Raw genomic sequence first — 24,363 nt, 5'->3', positions numbered from 1 at the left:
TTGGTTTCATTTTGTATTCTGTTCACTGAAAAATTAAATAAATATTTTACTTGTTGAAAAAATAAATAAATGATTTTTTTGACACTTCAAAAAAAAAAAAGAAAAAGAAATCAGCACACACAACTCAATCCTGTTGACCACATTTTGTCCAGCCAATATGTAATGAAGTTGAATATTTATGCCCCTTGATCTGATCTCTATCCTGCTGCTAATAATGTCAAAAGCAAGGGTGAAGGAGGGAGAAATGGGAGAAGCAAGCACCTAAGATTTCTTGAACCCCATCTAAGTAAAATGTATTTTACTTACATAATTGCGCTCAATCCACACCACAACTCACAATTTAGTTTCCTGTGTGACTTTAAGACTCATTTTTCTTACTGGCAAATGGGCACAATATTTCTTAACTCTGTAGTCACCTGGTTTACATTTTACATTTAATAAATGTAAAACCGAATTTTCTTCTTGGACTTTGTGAACCTAAAGCTCATTGTTATTCCTCCTCTCAAAGATGATTGCATTAATTTTTGTCAGTCACCTCTTATCAGTGGCTCATATTGACTTTTTGGTCCCAGTAATTTATGAGAGCACAGGGACAGTGTGCTCAGTACAGTACCTGGTACAAATGCACAACTTATAATTATACTACTTTCAAGATTTGGACAAGCTGTAATGAAAGCTAAGGCTGAATCATGACTCTATTTTTCCCTGTTGAATGTTGTTATCCAAGAGTAAAGTCTGTTGTGCTCTATAGAGAGCTAATACCATCAGATCAAGATGATGGAGTTGATTGTAAGCTTGACTTCTCTCTCCTATTCTGCTTCCAGCGAATAGAATGCTAGATTAAATATATTTAAAATTAAAATAATTCATATTTAAATGTGTGGGGAAAATCAGCCCTCCATGTACCAGAAATAGAGAACCTATTAGCAAAGATAGAAATTGAAACCATAGGAACTGGGTTCCCAATGCCCAGGGAAGGTTAGGAACTGAATCCTCAGTTCCCCTACAAGGAAGGGAGTGAGCATTTGGTCTTGGCTAAGCCCCACCAGTGCTTTTCCTAAATGTAATGGGAACCAGAATATCTCCAGTTGCCAACCTGGTCCAACAGCCAGAAGCAAGTAGCACAACTTTTGTTGTAAATGGTAAACTTTTCTGGCTAATTTCCCTTTGGAAGAGGAGGCTTTTTGTCTATTCCATTCTTTCTGAGTAAAATTTCAGCCCTCATTTTGAATTTCCACTTTGCCTTCTATTCTTTTTACAAGGGAAGCCAGGACTGTTAAAGATTGTCATTAAAATGTCTTTCTGTGAGATAAGTGGTGCTTGCAGGAAGGTGTGAATGTAAGTGCTGATAGGCATGTTGGACTTAGTAGAACTGTTCCCCTTACATTATCTATTTCATTTGTTTTATTGGCAGCTGAAGTTGGCCTCGTGCTTGCTGACTCATTTTTTAGCAATTGTGCAAGAAATGCTAGTATTTGCCACCTTTGTTTAGTCTCTTCTTTTTCAATTCTCTTTTCATCATTTCTTTATCGTCTTTGGATACTCTGCCAACTCTTTACTGCCCACAACTTTTGTCTTGCTTACTAACTAAGGCACTCTCTATAGGTCATTGCTAATGAGGTTGGCTCTATTCCATAAAGAATTTACTGAGTATCTAGCATGCACTGAGCATGGCCTGGGGAATATGACAACAAAATAATGTGGATCATTTTCCTTCCTCAAAAGAGTTTATGATGTCAAAGATGTGCTGCTTCCTGAAGACCCCATTAACTTTGTCTTTTCCTTGGAGGCGTAAAATGCCACATGTTGGATGAGATGATTACCAGGGCTCAGACCTGGGAAATAGTCATGCTTCTGGATCAAGAGCCAGGTAAGTCCTTGATTCTGGTCAGTAGTAGGCCAAAGTCTCAGGTGGGGTTTCCTAAGTTTACAAACCTGGTTACCTGCTGTTCTCTGGAAGCCTGAGAATTCCCCATCCCTGTTGCATCCCTATAAATATGACTTGCAGAAATTCCTTCTTTCTGGCAAAGAAGCACTCTGCATTCTGAAGCAAGTATTAACATATCTTCCAACGGGAGAACTCATAAAATTCAGGAAAGATCAGTACCATGGGTGAGGGATTACTGACCAGGCCTAATATGTGGGAAAGATGGATGAAGGTAATAAACTCTGTGTCAGGAAAAATGTTTTGAGCTACCCTCGAGTTCATGAAGTAGACCAAATACCTAATATATATGTGGAACTTTTTCTTTTAGCATCAAAATATGAAAATGTCTAAGTCACGGGAAGCCAAATTATTATAGCCATATTCTGAAACAGCAAGCAGCCACTCTTAACCATTATGTGGATCTCCAGAATCGATTATGTGGATTCCCTTGAGATACTCCACCCAGAGGGAAAACATGTCTAGACACAGAATTTTGCAAATAACCTTGAAGATGCTCATAGGTCACCTCTCTTCCTGTATGAAGAAGTAACACTGCTCTATGTGGTAGCTTCAGAGAAAGTAACCTGAACGGTTTAATCTAATCCATATGAAAGATTTCTTCCCCTCCGGAGCAAAAGATAAGCTCTTTTGTAAACCTTGTTCTGCCACAAAGACTGCAATGAAAGCCTGCTCAGCAAAGTCTCAGCAGATAATTTTCAGTTCAGAGTCTCTGTGAAATGATTCTAAATGTAAAACAACTGTCAGCTACTCTGGTTAGTCATTTACTTTTTCATTATCCTAATGTGTTTGAGTTGTGAAAAATAAAAACAGTCATGTTAACACAAACCTACACACTGAAGAACAGATAGAGATAGATATAGGTGCTCAGGAAGAAGCAGTAGATGGTAATAGATTAGAAAGCATGCTTTGGAAATAGAAGACATTTTTATTTAGTACTTTCCTCACTTGACAGGCAAAACTTTGGCAGTTCTGCAGAATTTTGATAGAATAAGTCTATGCTGTTTTAGTTAAAAATGGAAATGAAAATACATTTTGTCTATATGGAAGCAATTTTTTTTGGTATAATTCTAATTAGTTTTCAAGTTTAGCAGGCTAGGCTGTGCTATGTGGAAGTTTTTTGAGAGGATGCTATGTTCTGGGCAGCGTGCTGGGATCTTTACATCTGTTGACACTAAACCACAGTTTACTCACTTGTACAATGACAGTGACACTAGGGTCCCTACAGTGCTATTTTGAAGGATGGAAGAACCAGAAAAGAAGTCTAATTCTTGTTGTTTTCAAACAGTTGTTTTTAAGTTGTCTATCATTTCTGCTTAGAGAGACCTTTGCGGTATATCTGAATTCTGTATTCCTCTATGTTCACTATCATTTGTATTCCTTTAATCCAGGAACTAGAAACAAGGCTAGGAATCTGGGACCAATTACTTGACAGAGAAAAAGCATTCTTGGCATTTTTCACAACTAGATGGTCTAAATTAAACAATTTCTTGATTTTGCTTGATTCAAAACTCTTGCCATGGCCTGTAAGCATCTGTGTGATCTGGCCCCCCTGACTCCCTGACTGTCCGATCCCCTATCTCTTCATGTTTCAGCCACACTGGCTGCTTTCTGAGTTCCCTCCAAGAGGCAAGCTTCTTCCCATCTTAGGACCTTGGTTACTTTTCCCTTGATTCTTTGCTTGGCCGATTCTTTCCCATCATTTAATTTACCTGTTCGAATGTCACCTATTCACAGAGACATACTGGGGCCACTGTCTGTGTAAAGTAGCACCTTCTATTCGGTAATGTCTCACCTTACTGTGTTTCCTTCATGAAACTTATGACTATCTGAAATTATGTTTTGTCCACATGTATTGCCTGTCTTCTCGCTCTAAAGTACAATTTGCATTAGAGTCAAGACCTCGTTGGGGAGCCAGTGATAACAATAACTTGTTGTTTACTAGGTATCAATAACAACATGTTGAATGAATGAACGGGGTTTTGTCTCACACTGAGATTACATGAGGAAAACCAAATTTTTGGCTTGTGATACCAAACTGGTGATTTGTTCATAATAGTAAGTGTTTACTTAGTAAAAATTGGTAAAATTCCACACACATAGCTAATGAGTTTAAGTGCTTTGTAGGTATTAATTTAATTCCTACAACCGTATGAAGTGGGAATTATTACTCCCATTTTATAAATGCAAAAATTGTGGTACAGGGAAGTTAAGTAACTTTCACCAAATAGCAGTTTTGGATGCAGGTATTTGAGCCAATACCCTTTACTAGTGAGGAGAAAGTGCTCAATAAATAGCGCTTTAACCACGTGCTCAGCATATGTGCTCAGCTCAGTGACTCAGTGCATGCAAACTATGTGCTTAGTGCCTATGCACTGGGTCGTTTTCAGTCCTCACTTCAAAACTATGAAGTAAGTACTATCCTATGCTTGTTTTAGAGATGAGGAAGCCAAGGCTTGGATTTCTTCAGCAACTTACCTAAGGACCCCTAGTTGCTTAGTGGGGAAAAAGAGATTTGAATATAGACAACACGACACTGAAATCTGTGTCTTAGGCCTTATCTCCATATCACAAGAACACCTGTGGATAGCTACTAGAACACAGTTATTATGAGATTGTGAAAAAGGGATTAGTCTCCCCCACTCAAAGGGTCTCCACAGGTATAAAGAAGGGTATAATAATGACTATGCAATAGACCAACTCAGATAAATGAATAGGAGAAGCAGAATCTGTATCAGTGTAACCACTTGACTGTAAGGGATAATATTGTTTGCTAACTGCCCATTTCTTCAGAAAGAGCATAAGAATAGAATTTAGAAATCCAATAACTGAAAAGTCAAACTTGGTTTCTAAAATGGATCAGGAAAGAATTATATTTATTTTTATATCTTACTAGGTATGATTATGTACATGAGCTATCATGCCATGTAGAAAGTTTAGCTATTGTTTTTTTGAAACCTACTCATGAAAGTTGTTGTTGTTTTATAACTTGAAGTACTTTCTTAGCAACTCAGTTCTATCAGTGGCAAACACCATCAATAGGGATGAGAGGATGTTGTGGCTACATATCGTCTAATAATTCAGTTCCATCCCCATAGGCAGGCATATTAGCAACACATGCAAAATCAGAATACCCACAATCAGAGAGGGAAGAAAATCCCTAGTATCTATGCATTATTGCTCTGGCTTCAAACAAAATGTGCATGTGAAGGATTATGCCTGTATATGCAGAGATCAAACCTTTTTCCTTTGGAAAAATCCCTAAACCCACTGAAACCAGCTGATTCAGCAAGAAAGAGTTCAGACAATATTATTGAACTCTAGTATTCCAATATTTTCACAGAACTTTTTTGATGAGTTCTTTTATGTACACAATCCGATGTGATCCTATCTTCACCTATATACTGATGCTCACATTTACCTAAATATGTGGGCACTGTAGGTATTAATAAGCCACTTTACAGATGGAGAAATTGAGGTTAATAGAGTTTAAAGAGCTTGCCCAAGGTCAGGCAGCTAATAAATAGCAGAGCCGGCACCTGAACCAAAGTCTTTGGGTTCCCAGTTACACACTTTTTCTGCTGCCCACACCCCCCGCTTGTCAATGGAAACCTGTCAGTGGTGACATTATAAATTTTCTTGCTACCAGGTCGGCTTCTGGGGGAGTAGAGCCAGGGGCGTAAGATGTCATATCTTTTCCTTAGTGCTAATGTGCATGCCTGTCATTTTGTTGGTTTTTTTCCCTGTCTACTTAAAAAAGTCTATATAAATGTAATGAGTAGTATTTGTGGACCAGGACTAATATTATATGGTTGTCAGCTTTTCAGATAACTTTTATTCTGTTTCCTCTAGAACCTCCTGGCAGCTTCTTATGCCCAAGGTGACAGAAACAGAAGGGGCTGGCAGTTCACAGCCTCTCTTGTTTCTCTTCTCAGTATCTGTGTGCTCTGGGATCTGGCGGAGATTTTATTTCTCAGACTCCTTGTCGTTTCCCCTGCTGTCCTTCTCACTGCTCCCACTTTTATTGTTTCTTCCAGGTTTTGAAAGAGTTGCTAATTTATCAAATGTAAATGTTTACTCAGGGAATGGAACTGACAGATAGGTCCAGTGACTTTGGCTTAACTTGCTTCAGAACCAGGGTTAATTTAAGAGACCGGTGATTCAGCAAGAGGAAACCAGCTAGCCTCAGGCACTGAGGGAATTGAGTGTTCTGCTAAAGCCCCCCTGGCTAGTGCAGAGACCTGACCAGTAGAAGGCGGTCATTACTTACTTTTCATCTGATCAAAAATAATGCAGTTTACTCACAGGTCCTGGCCCTACAAACAGGTAGATGGTTGGATATATTTGGATAATGGAGCTTTCCAAACAGAAGAAAAACACACACCCACTGATGTGTAAAATGTAAAGAAACTGACCCAGTGTGTCTTTTCACCGCAGATAGAAGAGGTTGGACCACCCAGCACACAAGGTCAGCATGCTGCTCCTCTGGCACACTCTGGCTATAGCTGTTGTCCAGATTGTTATCTTCTCAGAAAGCTGGGCATTTGCCAAGAATATCAACTTCTATAATGTGAGGCCTCCTCTCGATCGTAAGTAGTGGTGGTTGCCATCTTAGTTCATGGCTGTGAGGTCACAGTGTTCATATGAAGCCCCCTTTTCCAATTATTGTAACCTCGTCTTTCCCAGAATGTTTGGTTTATACCTAGAATAAAACAGAAAGTTTCCATAACTTTTGTGGTTAATCATATGGTAAGATAAATTTTCCCCATTTCTTTCTTTTTTTTTTTTTTTTTGAGACAGAGTCTTGCTCTGTCCCCTAGGCTGGAATGCAGTGGCGCGATCTCAGCTCACTGCAACCTCTGCCTCCTGGGTTCAAGTGATTCTCCTGCCTCAGCCTCCTGAGTAGCTGGGACTACAGGTGCATATCACCATGCCTGGCTAATTTTTTGTATTCTTAGTAGAGTTGGGGTTTTATCTTGTTAGCCAGGTTGGCCTCGATCTCTTGATCTCGTGATCCGTCTGCATCAGCCTCACAAAGTGCTGGAATTATAGGCGTGAGCCACTGCGCCTGGCTGAGAAATTTTCACCATTTCTTTAAAATGGTCTGTCTTCCTGCTGAAGTTTTAAAAGCATTCTTGTTTTTAAAAAAGCTTTTTGAGCACCTTTCCTAATCATGACACAGTAGAGGAAATTTATTGTTTTTTCTCTATGTCTTCACTGGAGAAGAAAATTGGCTGTTGAATGTTTCTGCATGATTTATTAATTCTTTCAAATGGCCATTAACAATTTTGAAAACAGGTTTGTATATTTGAAATTTGGAAGGAAATATCACCTGGATTTTCTTTCTTTCTTTCTTTTTATTATACTTTAAGTTCTGCGGTACATGTGCAGATTGTGCAGGATTGTTACATAGGCATACACATGCCATGGTGGTTTGCTACATCCATCCCCCCGTCATCTACATTAGGTATTTCTCTTAATGTTATCCTTCCCCAATCCCCCTGCCCTGCTATCCCTCCCCTAGCCCCTGCCTACCCACCAACAGGCCCCAGTGTATGATGTTCTCCTCCCTGTGTCCATGTGTTCTCATTGTTCAATACCCACTTATGGGTGAGAACATGCAGTGTTTGGTTTTCTGTTTTTGTGTCAATTTGCTGAGAATGATGGTTTCTTTTTTTTTTTTTTTTTTTTTTTTTTTTTTTTTTTATTGCATTTTAGGTTTTGGGGTACATGTGAAAAACATGCAAGGTTGTTGCTTAGGTGCATACGTGGCAGTGTGATTTGCTGCCTTCCTCCCCTTCACCCATATCTGGCATTTCTCCCCATGCTATCCCTCCCCAATTCCCCACCCCCCCGCTGTCCCCCCCACTCCCCCACAACAGACCCCCATGTATAGTGCTCCCCTCCCTGTGTCCATGTGTTCTCCTTGTTCAACACCCGCCTATGAGTGAGAACATGTGGTGTTTGATTTTGTGTTCTTGTGTCAGTTTGCTGAGAATGATGTTTTCCAGGTTCATCCATGTCCCTACAAAGGACGCGAACTCCTCGTTTTTAATGGCTGCATAATATTCCATGGTGTATATGTGCCACATTTTTCCTGTCCAGTCTATCATCGATGGGCATTTGGGTTGGTTCCAGGTCTTTGCTATTGTAAACTGTGCTGCAATGAACATTCGTGTGCATGTGTCCTTATAGTAGAACGATTTATAATCCTTTGGATATATGCCCAGTAATGGGATTGCTGGGTCAAATGGAATTTCTATTTCTAGGTCCTTGAGGAATCGCCACACTGTTTTCCACAATGGTTGAACTAATTTACACTCCCACCAACAGTGTAAAAGTGTTCCTATTTCTCCACATCCTCTCCAGCATCTGTTGTCTCCAGATTTTTTAATGATTGCCAGAGAATGATGGTTTCTAGCTTCATTCATGTCCCTGCAAAAAACATGAACTCATCCTTTTTTATGGCTGCATAGTATTCCATGGTGTATATGTGCCACATTTTCTTTATCCAGTCTATCATCGATGGGCATTTGGTTGGACATTATGCATTGCGGCACTGTTTACAATAGCAAAGACTTGGAACCAACCCAAATGCCATGTGTCTTTAGAAATGTCACCTGGATTTTCATTACTACCATGCATAATCCCATTAGCAAAGATTACATAAGACTCAACTTTTCTACTAATAGTTTAAAGATAGGCAAATATTAGTGTATATCATTGACAGGATATGTATGTTAATATATTTTATGTACATATGTATAGATATGTGTTTGTATATATATGTCATCACCCCTCCTTTCTTTTCAGACAAGTAAAACTTCTTCGTTATACTTTATTAGAGAGTGATTCTTACAAATAAAAAATTATTTGGTATACATGTGAATGCCTGTAGTTCCCACACCTGGAAGAGTATCAGAATCACGATGAAAGGCTTTCTAACTGCATAGCCCTAATCACTTCTCCAGAGATGTAATAGTCAAGAGGGTGATATGTAGAATATATTTAATCTTTTATCTTTTTTCCCTGCTTTTTTTTTTTAAGGAGCTCTCTGATACTGTTGATACATAGTCAGGTATAAAAACCTTCTCTCCTATACTACTCCTAAATGAGACCTATATAACTACTGTTCTTTACGTTGTGTTTTATTATTTGGGACGGTCATCTCTGTGTGCATACACATGTATACTACACACATGTACATATACATAAATATACGACACATACACACCTTGAACTACCATTATACATTTCTAAATTGGTAATAATTGTATACTGATAGCTGAAAGACATGGCACAGACATCATTTTCATAGACTAACTTATCTGCAAATTTTGAAATTTTTAAGCTTAGCACAATCTTATGATGAGAAAAAATCATTTTAAAAAAGAAAAAAAGTAATACATGTTCATTATAGAAAATTCCAAAGAGACAGAAAATGATAGAAGTAAAATATATTCATAACCTAAAGATTCAAAAGAGCTTTTCTTTACATTTTGAAATATTTCCTTCCAGCATTTTTTTCTATGTATGTGTAGTTAAATATGTGATATACTGAGATCGTTCAAATTTAGTTTTACACTACTTTTTCCCTCTTTACACATATTTTGAATATTTCCCAATGTCTTTGAAGATAGATTAATGCCTTCTGCATTAAAAAAATCATAAGGCTGGTCTGTAGCTTATTTCACTATTCCCCACACTTTATATCAGAAAGAAAAAAAGTCACAAGCAAATTAAATGTTAAATAATTCATCATTGAAGATCTTTTAAAATACACTTTTCTTTTCAATTGGCTAATGACCTTAGAATAGATTTCCTGGAATTGAAATTGGAATTACCAAATCAAAAAGGTTGCGCCAATTTATAATTTAACCATTTACCTACCAGCACTGACTATTAGTATTTTTTAACTGTACTGATTTATTTGGTGAAAATGGATGTCATTATTTATTTATTTATTTACCTGCTAATACACTTCTGAACATAGGCAAACTTAAATATATTCTTCATATTTAACTTCTTGTCCTCCAAACGTCAGCTTTTAATATTTTTTCTTATTTTATGCTACTATACATATCCTCCCCTTTATCTGGAATACCCACTGCTTTCTGATTTTTCACCCCAACTTCTAGTTATATTACTAGGATGGTTACCGTCTTTGTAATAGAACAAAGAGAATGAAACAGTGTCTTTGTCTGTTTCATTCTCTGAAAATGGGAGAATTGAAAAGTTTTACACAGCGTCCTATACCTGGTCTATACAGAAATGTCAAATTATTTGATTTTTTTTTCTTCTTGTCCACTAAAATTACAAGATACGAGGCAAAAAAAAAAAATCATAAAGACAAGAAGAACATACTAGTTGCTCTCAGTCCAGACTGCCAGCAACTCAGAAATACTTCTTTCTGTAACAATCTGTCCTAATTGTAAGGGCTTAAGAATTACTGTCATCCTCGTATTAAATGTTATATTCCTGCCAAGGTCTAACATTGTGATAATTGTCATATTTCAGCTGAGATTACTTGTTTGAGGTTAAAGGTAGCTGTATTGGAAGTGAATATGGACAGAAACCAGCATGATTTGATGTGCTAGAGATTCTACGAGGTATTTTTCTTGCAACCTCTCATTTAATCCTCATTATACCTCTGCAAGTCATGGGGGTCTTCATTGTTATTAATACAAATGTTATTATATCTTAGAATTTAAAAAAATCACACAACTATTCTGTAGGAAGAACAGAATTCAAACTCAGGTTAATCTGACTCCAGTTCTTTTCAGAGATGACACATGTGTTCCAATACCTCTGCCGCCCTGGATCACCTCCTCAACCCCTACTTATTCCCAAATTATAAATGATAATAGAACAATACTATGCATCTTTCAAAGCAGCTGTGGGATCACTTTCATTACTCTATAGTGGTAATTATTAGAAGAAATATTTAAACAAAAGGGAATAAAGAAAATTCCCCAAAAGCCTGATGGATAAATCTAGCTCCCTGGAAACAGAGATTGTAAGGATAAAAGCTTATAAGTTTTGTTTCATTTGTTAAAATTTGCTAATTTTGTGCCATATTCAATGTTTGGAATTTTTGTCTTCTATAACTTACTGTTTCACTTTGCTTTTTTCTTTAAAGCTACACCATTTCCAAATAGCTTCAAGTGCTTTACTTGTGAAAATGCAGGGGATAATTATAACTGCAATCGATGGGCAGAAGACAAATGGTGTCCACAAAGTAAGTGTGCTGAGTTTGGAAGACTTCTGTGATCTCATTTCATTTGGATCTTTCCTGACTTGACAATGTTCTTTAGGAATCAGATACATTTTTTTCTGAGACTATCCTGATATCAGACTATATTGAGAGTTCTTGGAAACTGGTATCAAAGCCTCAGTTTGAAGTTGAATGCCTTAAGGAAGAATTTCTTAAATGTTATTTACCAGGGAGAGCACATAGAACCGCAATATTGATTAAGGCATTCTCAGAATTTCAGAAATGCTTGATGATACCTCTAGAAAAGTAATACCATCTCAAAACAAAGGATAATTTCCGTAGTCTTGAGATACATTGGTATTTAGGAAACTCATTCATTCATTTAACAAACTTCCAAGTATCTTTTTAGTTTGTTTAGTTTACTGATATATCCCAGTGCCTAATCCAGTGCCTGGCCCATGTTTACTCAGTAAATATTTACTGACAGAATGAATGGAAACCTCTGATTAGATAGTCAGGATAGTCAGAGAAATCTTCTCTGAGGAGTGTACCTTAGAACTAAGACCTGAGTAAACACAGCAAGCTGCCATCTATAGGAAGAAGATGCCAAGAAGAGGGAGTCACAAATGCAGAGTTTTCAAGGGTGATAGTTGACTTGGCCTCTTCAATGAACAGGAAGGAGACTGACTGCCGAGGCTTAGTGGGAGATGGAGGAAGGATGTGAGAGGGAAGCAAGGGCCAGGACACGCAGGAGCTTATTTTCCTGATACTTCGGATTTTGTTGTAAAGGTGATGAGAAGGTGGTAGAGAGTTTTAAGCTAGGGAATACATAGCAGTTGTGTTCCAAAACATTACTCTGGCTGATGTGTGGAGAATGGAGGGTTGGGGACAAGAGTAAAAGGGAACAGCAAGTGAGGACTCTCATCTTCAGACAGAAGATGCGAATTTGGACTAGGTTGGTAGGAGCAGAGGAGGTGGAGAGACGAATAATTGAATGTATACAAACTGGAAGTACAGCAGACAGATTGTGAAGATGGATGATTTTAAATGTTAAAATCCTACTTATGAGGAGATCGGGTTGTTCAGATTTTAGGATGTACTGTTTTTAAGGTTTTTCAGATATAAAAGACCAAGAAAAATAAACTGTTACAGAATTAGAGATAACTAGTTTTGATCTACTGTTATCATGAATCTTTTGGAAATTCCAATAGCACATTATTTATAGCAGTGGCACAGCCTTACCTCTTCCAGTTAAAGGCAATGTGTGGAGCTAATAAATACTACACACTGGAGACCTCTACTATGCCTGAGAATCTTACGCCATAAATTAGCACAAATGGCTGTGACAGCCATAAGGACAGTGTTTTTTATTTATTTTCAAGAATAATTAATTACCAAAATATGTTTTCCTTGAGGTTCTTTTACCTTTCTATTGAGGGATCGTCCTTAAATTGTGAGTGCGCTTATGAGTATATGTGCATGTATGATTGTGTTTATTTGGGGATTTATTTCTACATTTTCAAGAGAAATTTATCTTTGTTATTTCAAGGTTTTCAAGGTTTGTTGATGTTTCTCTTTACTAATTTATTTCAGAGAGTATCATCCTTTAACAATTTGCTTTAAGTCGCCTTGAAAACTGGGTGGCAAGGGTGAGAACAGTAGTAAACTGAGGCACTGATGTCCAACTTGTTAGGCCTTATCTTCATGGATCATGCTATCGTTCTGAATTGTACCCAAATGCTGTTCCTACTAGGTTTATGCATAATGCTCCAGTTTGTCATTAGTTGACCAAAGCCATTTTAGCATGCAGGCAAAGAAGACGCATGGCTGTTTCTGGGTTTTAGGATTTCTTCTCTGTTGAAACATGGCTGAACCAAAGGAGAAGCTGCAGCTTTCCACCACCAAGAAAACATCAGAGATGGGAAAGGTGGAAGAGATTCAGCTTTGCCGCGTCTGCCTGAGAGGCTGACTCTTAATGGGCTCAATACTGAATGGCCCTGCATTCCAGCATGGCATGACATGACGTTCTTGACTATAGACAGGCAGGTCCCAAAGATACTAACCACCTGGAATTCTAATTGAGGGTGTAATTTCTTACTTTTCACTTTGTCATTTCGGGGAGTGATAGTCAACCATTTCTCGGGACAAATAGGCCTACGGCTATTGTTCTTTGTCATCTCAGGTTTCCTTTTCACTTCACAGCTTCACTTCTGTGGTCTGTCGGTCTTGTTAAAAGTTCTCTGTGTAACAGGATATGACAAGAATGACATTTCTTGTTTTATTTACCTTGGCTTTTATGCTGACATTTTAGGGCTGCCTTAGCATGTGTGCCATTCTGTATGAACACATGCAGCTACCAGTTTTTGATTCTTCTTTGTTTGGAGTAAAAATTGAAATGTCTTCTGAATTTTAGCGGCTCCCTTTCTTTCTGAATCTGGAAGTCACCTACTCTTGTAGGGCACTCTACATTATATCACTGTATTAGTCCGTTCTTGCATTGCTATAAAGAAACACCTGGGACTGAGTCATTTGTAAAGAAGAGAGATTTAATTGGCTTTCACTTCCATAGGCTGTACAGGAAGCATGATGCTGGCATCTTCTTGGCTTCTGGGGAGGGCTCAGGAAACTTAGAATTGTGGCGGAAGACAAAGCGGAATGAGGCACCTCACATGGTGGTTGCAGGAGCAAGAAAGAGAGGGAGGAGGTGCTACATAGTTTTAGACAAGCAGATCTCGTGAGATCTCACTATCACAAGAACAGCACTAAGAGGATGGTGCTAAACCATTCATGAAGGATCCACCCCCATGATTTAATCACCTCCCCTCTCCGACACTGGGGCTCACAATTTGATATGAGATTTGGGTGGGGACATAGATTCAAACTGTATCAATTGCTGCATGGTTTAATGTTAAGTGTACAGAGGGGTGGAATAATGTTCTGGTTAAGAGTGCAAGCCCTAGAAAACCTCCTGGGTTACAATCCTACTTTTCACTATTTTCTTCCTATGTGACCATGGGCAGGAAATTGTCCTCAGTTTACCTGTAAAATGAGGATTTTAATATAACTTACTTTAAGACATGATGAGGATTAAGACAAGAATGCTTGAATACGAGTTAGAAGAAAGAGTACCTGGCTAATGGTGCACACGCAATATGGGATTGCTGCTGTTCATATTATTTAAAGCACACCACAACCCTATTAAAGCATCAAGGCACTTATTATCTATCATCATTTTACTAAAAAAAAAAAAAATGAGCTCAGAAGATCTAACATGACTTTCTCACCTGTGACAAAGGCAGTTCCATAAACCCAGTCTTCTCAACTTTCATCCAATTTCTTCCCCGTTCTGTGACACTGCTGTTGTAATCTCCGATCAATAAACTAAGAAGCATTTCACTGGCCTCCAGTACCTATAAAAGAGACACAGAGCCAAAGAAGAATGTCCTAGAACATTGAATGAAACTTCTTGAAAGAACCCTAAGTAATAAAATGTGAGTGGTTAAAGCCTTAAGGATAACTCTGGGTAGAAATGGGGTAGGTGTGGTGGATGGGAAATAGAGAAAGGAAGAGCTAATTAAAGAGGAGGAAAAAAATGGAAATGCAGTGATGAGAAAAGTCTAACATGTTGGTAGAATTAAAACCAGAATAGGAATTATTAGGTTGGTGCAAAATTAATTGTGGGTTTTGCAATTTAATAGATGAGTGAGGAAGGTGTTCATGATGTGTAATTCGAAGCACCTGCTTTTCACTCCAGCTCACCACATGGCCTATTAGTATATAAGAGAAAAATGATGACTAATGCAACAAGTGCTCTGACCCCATTGCGTTTTACCTTCACAATTGTTTTATTTTAGATTCTGAGAACGTGCTTCAGGAGAAGAGAGAAAGAGAGAGCCAGAGACATAAATATTTTGATGTCAAATGAGCAGACCCATGTTTTGATAATGTGCTTGCAGTTTTTCCTCAGCTCTGACACCACAGGATGAGTGCCCATTTACATTCATTTTCAAAACACACATGTGCTTCAGAAGCTGGTGTCTTTTCAAAAATACCACCTAAGAACCTTCAGAGTTCACTGCTATGAAATGTCTCGCCCGGAAACCTCAGGACCGTCCTGAATTTGAGTCCTTTCTGTAGTAGTTGTTGAGAGGTCTCTTTTGTAATGTGGATAATGAGATGGCCTTTTTGGTTTTGTTTTTTGTTTGTTTCCTCTTGCCTAGATACACAGTACTGTTTGACAGTTCATCACTTCACCAGCCACGGAAGAAGCACATCCATCACCAAAAAGTGTGCCTCCAGAAGTGAATGTCATTTTGTTGGTTGCCACCACAGCCGAGATTCTGAACATACGGTAAGGATCGTGTGTGTGTGTGTGTGTGTGTGTGTGTGTGTGTGTTATTGTCTAAAGGCTCATGCTAGTAATGGTAAGTCATATATCACGGGAGAGGCAGGAAGGATAAGTAATATGTTGACCATGTTTACATTTTGAGGAAAGACTCCATAACAAAGATAAAATAGAGACAAAAGGACAGTTGAAGACTTTCTCTCCTTCAACAAAAAATAATGTTACTACAAACAAATGGCATTTCCCAGACTCCAGAGCTAGAGCCTAGACCTCAGACTGTGGGTGAACGGTGTAAAGCCAACTCTGGTGGCACAAGAGCAAACCATCCACAAGAAAATGGTGAACCCTACAGGGTCCAGCTCGCCTGCTCTGTTCATGGCCATGAGTCACCAAGAACACTGCAAGGGTACCCTGGAAGGTGGCGAGAGGACTATGGTGACAGCATCTATGAAGGGAGCCTTGTGTTATCCACTGTCTGTGCTTAGATGAGGAAGGGAGTCTGAAGGATTAGCCTCAGTTTAATACGATGAACTATAGGTGCCTTTTAGATCAATTGATTGCTTTAACATTCTCATTCTATCATTCTAAATGAGCATTTCACTCTGTTATATGCCTGGAATTCTGAAATGCTTGAGAAAAAATTACTTGAAAGTATGTTCATTTCATGAGGTTTTAGAATTTGATTTACCCTGTAAGTACAGAAAATGATTCTTTTATCAGTGGCTTTTAGCTCTAGCTACACGAAAATCACCTGGGTAGCTTTTACAAGCTGTATTTGTTATTGAGGGATGCAGGCTGGCAGGCTTTCCAGACCGGTTGAAATGGAACCTCAGGGTAGGGTCCTGGATGTCAAGATCTTTTTAAAAAGTTCCGTGAGGTGATTCTGATGTGCAGCCAGGGTTGAGAACCACTGATATGGATACCTAGAACTGATGCCTTTATCGTCCCTAGCCATCCTGGCAGCCTCTATGAATGGCTGGGTTTATCAGGTTGAGGCATTGTACTTGGCACACTTTGGTATTACCTGAAAATATTCCCTGAAAACACCTGTTAAGGACAAGCCTTTTTTTTTTTTTTTTTTTAACTTACACCACTCAGCAACCATAATTAGCAAACCACTGCTGCTGTAATGATAAGAATCAGGTGTCAGCATAGACAATAGAGAGTCATTATTATCCCCTAACAAGTAGCACTGAGAAAGAAAATCGATGACTAATCCAAAAGGTTCCTAGCTTTCAGTTTTGCCTCAATGTTTTCCCTCACAAACCTTTAGAAGATTTGTGGACTCAATCAAACAGACTTATTCAGTTTCTCTTCCTCTTTGCCTTGCTAATGCTTGGGCTTGATGCGGAGAAATCACAGGACAGAAGACTCTCAGCATGGTTTTTCCCTTCCACTCCATTGGCATTGGTGGGGGAAGGGTACCCAAGAGCCTAGATGATGCAAAATTGGATAATCAACTCCAATTGCCTGTCTTCAGATGGAGCTGAAGAAGCCTTTCTTTTATCTTCCTTTCTTTTGCCCCTTCCCTGTTCCTATTATTCACTGTCCGTTCCTCTCTCCTTTTTGTAACAGGAGTGTAGGTCTTGCTGTGAAGGAATGATCTGCAATGTAGAATTACCCACCAATCACACTAATGCAGTGTTTGCCGTAATGCACGCTCAGAGAACATCTGGCAGCAGTGCCCCCACACCCTACCTACCAGTGCTCGCCGGGGTCTTTGTGCTTCCATTGCTATGATACCACCATTCCTAGGAGAGGCAGAGACCAGCCTCTAATGCACAAGCCAAAAACTGTGTGAATGGTGAACTTTGGAGTGAAGATCAGTCTTGCACTTGGTGAAGAGTGCACATTGGACACCAAGGCAAAAGCCAGTGGTCTTCTTTGATAAAATGTTCCCACATGAGACCACAGGATTGAGGATGGGAATTTGGCGGGGCCTGAGAAGATGCTCTGACTTCCAGGCTTCCTGGTCAAAGGGAGCTAGAGGATCCTGGCAACTAGTCCCACCTGGCTAGGCCTTTAGCTGAAAGGATTTCTTGACCTCCTTGGCTCCCTCAGAGGCTGCCAGGTCAAACCCTCTTGTTTATGTGATGAGCTCAGAGCGTCTCTATGAAATCTAACCCTCCCCGTCACGAGCAAGCAATTTTCCCCACCAACAGCATAGTAATGAGAAAGGCAACTGTATGAAGAAAACTTTCAGTTGAATGAGTATGAAATCTATTTGCTAATTGTGGGGGGAAATAAAGCTTTTAAATTATACAATGTAAATGCATGCTTGTGTGTTTCTTGACCAATGTGAAGACCTCTGGTGAAACAGTTACCAGGGACATAAAGTAGGTCACTGAAGTTTGTATCCATGCACCATTGGTGATATGTGTTAAACTATAAAATACTATGCTAAAGCTACTTAGCTTAATTTCTTTTGGAGGAAGGATGCATTTTAAGATGCTAAAGCAAATTTAGTGAATTGAGAATGTCTGGAAAACCTCTAATAAAGGAAGATGACACCTTGTCATATGATGCACCCTGAGCAGTAGTAGTTTCAAAAGCTGTAGTCAGACCAAGTGGCAAGGTGGTGGGGGATGCCCCATTTCCTCCTTCAGTCATATTCTGTATGCATGCCATGTTTACCAAGAGAACTTCTGTAAACACATGCTAAAATGTTTGGTCCCATGCTCTTCTCTTTCCACCTATAATACAATCTCAGAATTTCAAAGAGCATCTTCCTCCTGTTTCTAGAATTCTGATTTCCTGCCTTCAGTCACACTTCAGGATGACCTTTAAACACTCTGCCCTTGTATTTATAGTGATGAGTTAATGGAATGGGGTTTTCTCCTAATTAAATATCCATTATTAGAATGTTAGGTGCCCTGTAGACTCTATTGATGAGGCTATCCTTGCCACATGGGCTCACCTGTGACATGAGTTGGCAAATTATGGCACACAGGCCAAATACATTCCACCACCCATTTTCGTGAATAAGTTTTTATTAAAACACAGCCATAGCCACTTGTTTATGTATTGTGTCTACTTTTGTGCTACAATGGCAGGGTTGCAGAGATGCAGCAGAGACTGTACAGTCTGCAAAGTCTAAAAGCTTTACTATCTTGCCCTTTTCAGGAAGTTTGCTGACCCCTAACCTGTGGGATGTCAAGACTGCTTAAGGAAAAAGCTGCTTTATTTGCAGGGACCATGGTGCTAATCGTGGTTACTCAGCCTGAGCAATGGTTTGCCAAATCACTTCCCTTGTTTTCTTTGTCTTCTGAGTCAGTGAATTTTTCTTCTGTTTTGATTGTTTCATGTAGTTGATTCCATCTTAGTAGTTATGTACTGATGTCAGGGGCTGAGCTGTATTTATGTTTATTCTCATCCTTGACGCACAGGGAGCATTTCATCTTAAGGCTCTTTAGCGTCCTATCAAACAGGGAGGGAGCAGACATCATTACCTCCCTGTCTGTGGCCCAAATTTGGACTCACCTGGAAGCATCAGTTTTGAAGCCTAATGTAGATTTATCCCATCTTTCACTCAGCACCTTGAAGTATTTGTGTTTTCATAGCTTATACTTGTTTGAAATTAATTATATATGGCTTCACTTGGAAATTTTAATAGCATCCTTTTATTCCCCAGGGTTTCTTTTGACTGTGTAATTGACAAATTGTCTGGTAGAAAACCATTAGCAGACAGCACTTTTTTTCCCTGATTTTGTTTCTGCTGTATAGATTAATGAGTTTCTTTTGTGTGTGTTTTTTTCTTTCCTGAGGAAATATCTTAATTTTCTCTTCTTCACCCTGAACATCAAGTTCATATGGGTTTCACGTCTCACCTCCACTCCCTTAAGCATTTAAAATTGAGGTATGTTGAGCAAAGGAGGGAGTGCAGAGGAAACAAACTTCTGGCAAAGGCAGCTGAGTGAACAGGGGGTTAGAAATAAAAATATAGGATGCTCCATCAAATTTGAATTTCAGATAATATCAAATAATTTTTTGTGTAAGTTATTCATGAAATCACAAGACTGGCTCATCTAAGGAAATGGTTTCAAATCCTTGTAATAAATCTGAATCTTCTGAGTAACTCCAAAACAAAACAGATTCCTAGGGCATTCTGGAGATATTGGTTCAGTAGCTCTGAGATGAAACTCAAGCCTACCCCCAATATCTGAAAGTTAAATTTAAACAAACAAAAGCTCTCAGGTGATTATAATGCTCCTCCAGGTGTTACCTCTGACGTGAGAGGATCATTCCTTCTTCTGAAGCCTGGTCCTTGGCCACATAATAGATATGCTAATGAGTAACAAACTCATGCACAAGCAACCTCAGTTATAGGCATGGCTCTAAAAGCGTGGCCCCACTGCAGCAACATCAGCATCACCTGGTAACTTGTTAGAAATGCAAATGTCAGACTCCACCTCAGACCTATTAAATCAGAAACTCTGCCGGTTCAACCTGTTACTTAACAAGGCCTCCAGGTGCTTCTGATGCATGTGCAAGTTTAAGAACCCCTGGACCAGAAAGGAGTGCTCCCTAAACGTCTTCAGTAAATGTGTCCCTGGTATCTGCATGATCGCTTGGGGGAGCTCGTAAAAAAATAAAAGAAAATCAGACTCCTGGGCCCCTACTTCACAAAGTCAGATTCTTTATGTCTGCATTGAGTCAAAAAAAATCTGTAGTTTTAAAAAGAATTCCTCAAGTGATTGAGGAATTCCGAAAGACAGCCACTTTGGGAGCCACCAAAGGAAAGAATAAAAGATGGAGGTGATGTTAATGATCAGAAGGCCCAGACTCCAACACCTGTCCTTTGAGTTCTAACCTGAAAGCCCTATGCACTTTAAGTTGAATCTGTAGTATCTTCAATGTAATTTAAAAGTTAGAATGCAAAAAATAAATTCAATCATTTAGAGTCCATTGCATAGATGTTTAAAGTCCGTTGCATAGGGACCTGGAATGGCCAAGCATCCTAGGTCAGATTAATTTAATTTGCCTCTAGTGAGTAAGAAAATGAGACATACTTTGGTGTCAAAATGTCAATGAGAATTGTAGTAGTGGAGTGAGGAAAGAAGGGGAACATGTAGATTTGTTAGTATAAAAGAGACAAGGGGATTAGCTATGAATATGAGGAGGGTCTGAGGGAATGACCTGTCAAAAGTCCACTTTGAGTAGATCTACATTCTACAATAAACTTTGAATTCCATCCATCAATCATTCCTTGGAAAAAAAAGAAGTTACCTAATACCTTTTCCCCACCCATGTGTAAACTCTCCCTAAATTCAATTCTGAGTGAAAGCAGTCAGAAATTATTGGCATTACTTTCCATACAATCTGCATTCTGTCATGTCAATCACTGGGTAAACTATATTTCATAAGAAAAAGGAAGAAGGTGAAGGTGGGTTGGTTTGCCTTTCTCACTGGGAAGGAACTTATAAAGCCGTGCAAAGGATGAAATGAGCAATGAGGGCATGCGTGGACTTGGAAGGTGAGATGTGGCACGGAATCGGGAAAATACGTTTTACATTTGTGAAATGATCCTCAGGCGAAGCTTTTGTGTCATGTAGATCACCAGCTACAAAGTTTGCTACGACCTTCGGATCTTGGACATTTTATTTTTTGCCTCATTCTGTGTTGTCAACTCTAGGATTTGTAGAGGGTTACATTGTGATGCTAGTTGTGTCTGGGTGCAAATCATGCCAGAAGACAAAGGCTCACAAGTGCACAAAGGTAAAAGTCCAAGAAACTGAAAAACAATTGTGATTTGAGTCCTCCTTTAGGCACAGTTCCCCTACAGTATATCTGAAACAGTCCAGTCTCTTTCTATTACTCTTCCCACTCTCCTTTCATCCTCACAATTCTATCTCCTGCCTTGCCTCCTTCAGTCCTTGCCTTGACTTCTATTTCATCAGATGCTGAGACTGGAAGCTGAGTTGTCTTTAGGGTGATCCAGAGTTGAGATCATCAAGGTTAGGGCCGTGAAAAATAGGGCTTCTGCAGCTCAATGCCAGCAATACTATTTAGCAGTTCTGGGAATCTTCGTTTTTAACAAGCATCTGATTCTGATATTGGTGATCCTCACCCTGGTAGTCTTAGGGTATCATTTTTTAGAAAAAATAACCCAGGCTCTCAGCATAAGGCCGTAGAGCTCTGCATGGAGAGCTCACAGTCTCCTAAACCACCATACAAGGACTTAGTTCTTGAAAATTGGTTCCAGCTAAGGGGCTGGGAACATGTGGAGGACACTGTGGGTTGACAGAACTGCCACACTGAGAGTGGCCCTGTGTTGCCTAGGACGAGTGGGCGCTCGGGGAAGGGATTCTGGGGTCCTTCCAGGCAAGCAGGATGTCAAGGGTTCTGAGCACTGACTGGAGTCCCTGGGTATCATAGCTGAGTGCAGCAGTAAGAACCCGTGCAAAGCAAAGGTCAAGGTGAGCCCATCCACAGGACCTAAGCACAGACCCAAAACCAGTTCCAATGCAAGTATTTTCCAAGAGGACATGCAACTTGGGGCACTTGGGTCTTAAAGATATACTCTGATTAGATTTTTGAGGATCCTCAGTTAGGGAGGGCATCTTTTATAGAATACTGTAGCCATCAGATAACTTCAACTACAAATAACGGAGAGTCCCAAATTGGCATAAATGAATTTCTTGGCTTACATTACTGGAGGTTCAGAGAGAGAGAGAGAGAGAGAGAGAGAGCTTCGAGGTGGACTTAGTCCAGTGGTTCTAGCCCCATCCTGTGCTGTTCTGTTGGTTCTCACTTCCCTCATATCCTTTGGTAACTAGATGGCTATAGCTGTGCCATACTGCCCACCCAGTGCCCAGAGAAACAGGCAGGGGCATGCTTCTGGAAGCTCTCCAAGAAGAGGTCTAAAGACCTTTACCCAGCTTTCCAGCAAATCACAAGCCAGAAAGCTGTGGTCACCCTTGGCCTAGTTCAGCTAAAGGAAGCTCAGTGTCCCTGCTGCATGTGTGGTTCACAGTGGAGGCTAGAGATCTGAACAAAGCAAGAATGAGAAAGGAGTCAGGGAGAAATGCATCTAGATAAGCAGCCAGAATTATATACTACAGATTCCCACAATGCGAGGCTGTATGGTGAGGCTAATGCTAAAGCGGCTGAGGCAATGCTATCAAGTCAGAGATAAGAGAGGGAGCCTTTGCCTCTGAGAGTTGTATGGACTTGCCCAAAGCACACAGCTAGCAAGAAACAGACACAGATGGAGAAGCTCCCATGCTTGCTGTAATTCCCACTGTGCTCTCTTTCTATTAATGTACATTGTAAATCTGCAGGGGTGGGGGAAGAGTATGCAGCGCTTCCCAAACTATTTCATGAGAGAAACATTGCTTCACTGAGCATCTGGTTTCCACAGAATACACTCTGTGCAGCCAGCACAACCTTACAAATATAGAGAGACATGAGGAGAAACCTGCAAAAACATGGGGGTGGGCAAGACATTGATTCCTAAAACACATGGTATATCCTAGGTACTTAATAAATGCATCCTGAATGAATCAACCTTAAACCTTCAGAAACACTGCTGCAAGATCATAGGCGCCTACCTATACAGACCTGTTGCCATCATCCTCAGGTGAGCAGAGGCAGAAAATGAAAAACTGCTTTAAAGAGAAGCTTCATATATTTTTCTTTGGTTTTGTCTTTATGTTTGTTCACTGTTCAGTATCTAGAATGGATATTAATCCAACTCATGCACACCACTCCTTAGGGCTCAACTGTAAACCAATCAAGAAGTCAGTGGTTCCTGAAGATTGTATGTTCTTGTTTCTTCTCTTTGCATATGTCTTCTGAAGAATTCTCTGAAGTAGTCAGTCATTTGTTATTTCTGTGTATTACTAGATGTACTATGAAATCTATCTTGAGTCAGAGATGAGTCCTGAATATTAAGATTTATCCTCATTTTAACTAATAAATTTAAACCAAAATTTATTTATGGACTGAGAAGATGCCTTTTTGTCAGAGATCTGGACAGATCCTCAAGGAAAGTCCTTTTATACCGTATCCAACGAAGGAAATGAATATATACTTAAGTGGAAATGTAAAATAAGGAATGATGCAGTATTTTGTCTAACATAGGTAAACCCACGGATGCGATTTGGTTTTGCTGTGTCCTCACCCAAGTCTCATCTCGAATTGCAGTCCACACCTGTGGAGAGAGGGCCCTGTAATCCCCAGGTGTCGAGGGAGGGAGGTGATTGGATTACGAGGGTGGTTTCCCCCAGGCTGTTCTCGTGATAGGGAGTGAGTTCTCACGAGATCTGAGGGCTTTATAAGCGGCAGTTTCCCCTGCTCTTTGTGCTCCTGCCGCCTTGAGAGGAAGGTGTCTGCTTCCTCTTCTATCACGATTGCAAGTTTTCTGAGGCCTCCCCAGCCATGCTGAACCGTGAGCGAATTAAACCTCTTTTCTTTATAAATTACCCAGCCTTGGGTATTTCTTTACAGCAGTGTGAAAACAGATGAATACACTCACATTTGTTTTGGTGGTATTTTTTTTCTTTTAATCAATCCTAAATTAAATGTCTAACATTGATTTTGGAGGATTTTTTTTTTCAGAGGTATTTAGAATCTGGCACTTTTCTACTTACTTGACTTGAATAATTCAGGAATTGAAGAAAGACAAGGGAAAGATTTTGATTATGGTTGTTATGGTTGTAACAATGTCTCGTTTTTAACTATGTAAGGGCAGGGAATTATTATTTGGCTGATATAATAGATTAGTGGAATAATTCTACATGACATCTGTATTTTTCTTTTTAATGCAAAGTTTCAAAGTGAAAAGTGAATTTAATTAAGTGGAAAGATAATCCATGATTAAATAAGATAATGAAGCAGATATTGCAAGCAAATGAACAT

The 24,363-nt window shown here is 39.4% G+C and overlaps 1 protein-coding gene across 8 annotated transcripts in view; it reads left to right on the top strand.

Annotated features, from left to right (window-relative positions):
• Window positions 1-17,794, top strand: part of LYPD6B (LY6/PLAUR domain containing 6B) — a 137,789-nt gene extending 119,995 nt beyond the window's left edge. For 4 of the 8 annotated variants that reach the window (XM_012457090.3, XM_064382206.1, XM_012457092.3 and 1 more), the window contains 4 exons: window positions 6,383-6,534; window positions 11,085-11,183; window positions 15,380-15,510; window positions 17,080-17,794. In XM_012457090.3, coding sequence (XP_012312513.1) covers window positions 6,420-6,534; window positions 11,085-11,183; window positions 15,380-15,510; window positions 17,080-17,244 — 510 coding nt within the window. In that variant the 5' untranslated portion in view covers window positions 6,383-6,419 and the 3' untranslated portion in view covers window positions 17,245-17,794. Of the gene's footprint in view, window positions 1-1,725; window positions 1,871-6,382; window positions 6,535-11,084; window positions 11,184-15,379; window positions 15,511-17,079 lie in introns of all 8 variants that reach the window. The other 4 variants (XM_012457089.2, XM_064382205.1, XM_012457091.2 and 1 more) reach the window with 2 other exon arrangements.
• Window positions 17,795-24,363: the final 6,569 nt, after the last annotated feature.

Source organism: Aotus nancymaae, unplaced genomic scaffold (assembly GCF_030222135.1).
Source record: "Aotus nancymaae isolate 86718 unplaced genomic scaffold, 86718_ANA_hifiasm-v0.15.2.pri h1tg000029l, whole genome shotgun sequence".
Taxonomy (NCBI): Eukaryota; Metazoa; Chordata; class Mammalia; order Primates; family Aotidae; genus Aotus; species Aotus nancymaae.
The sequence above is the reverse complement of the archived record's forward strand: the minus strand, read 5'-3'. Positions and strand labels throughout refer to the sequence as shown.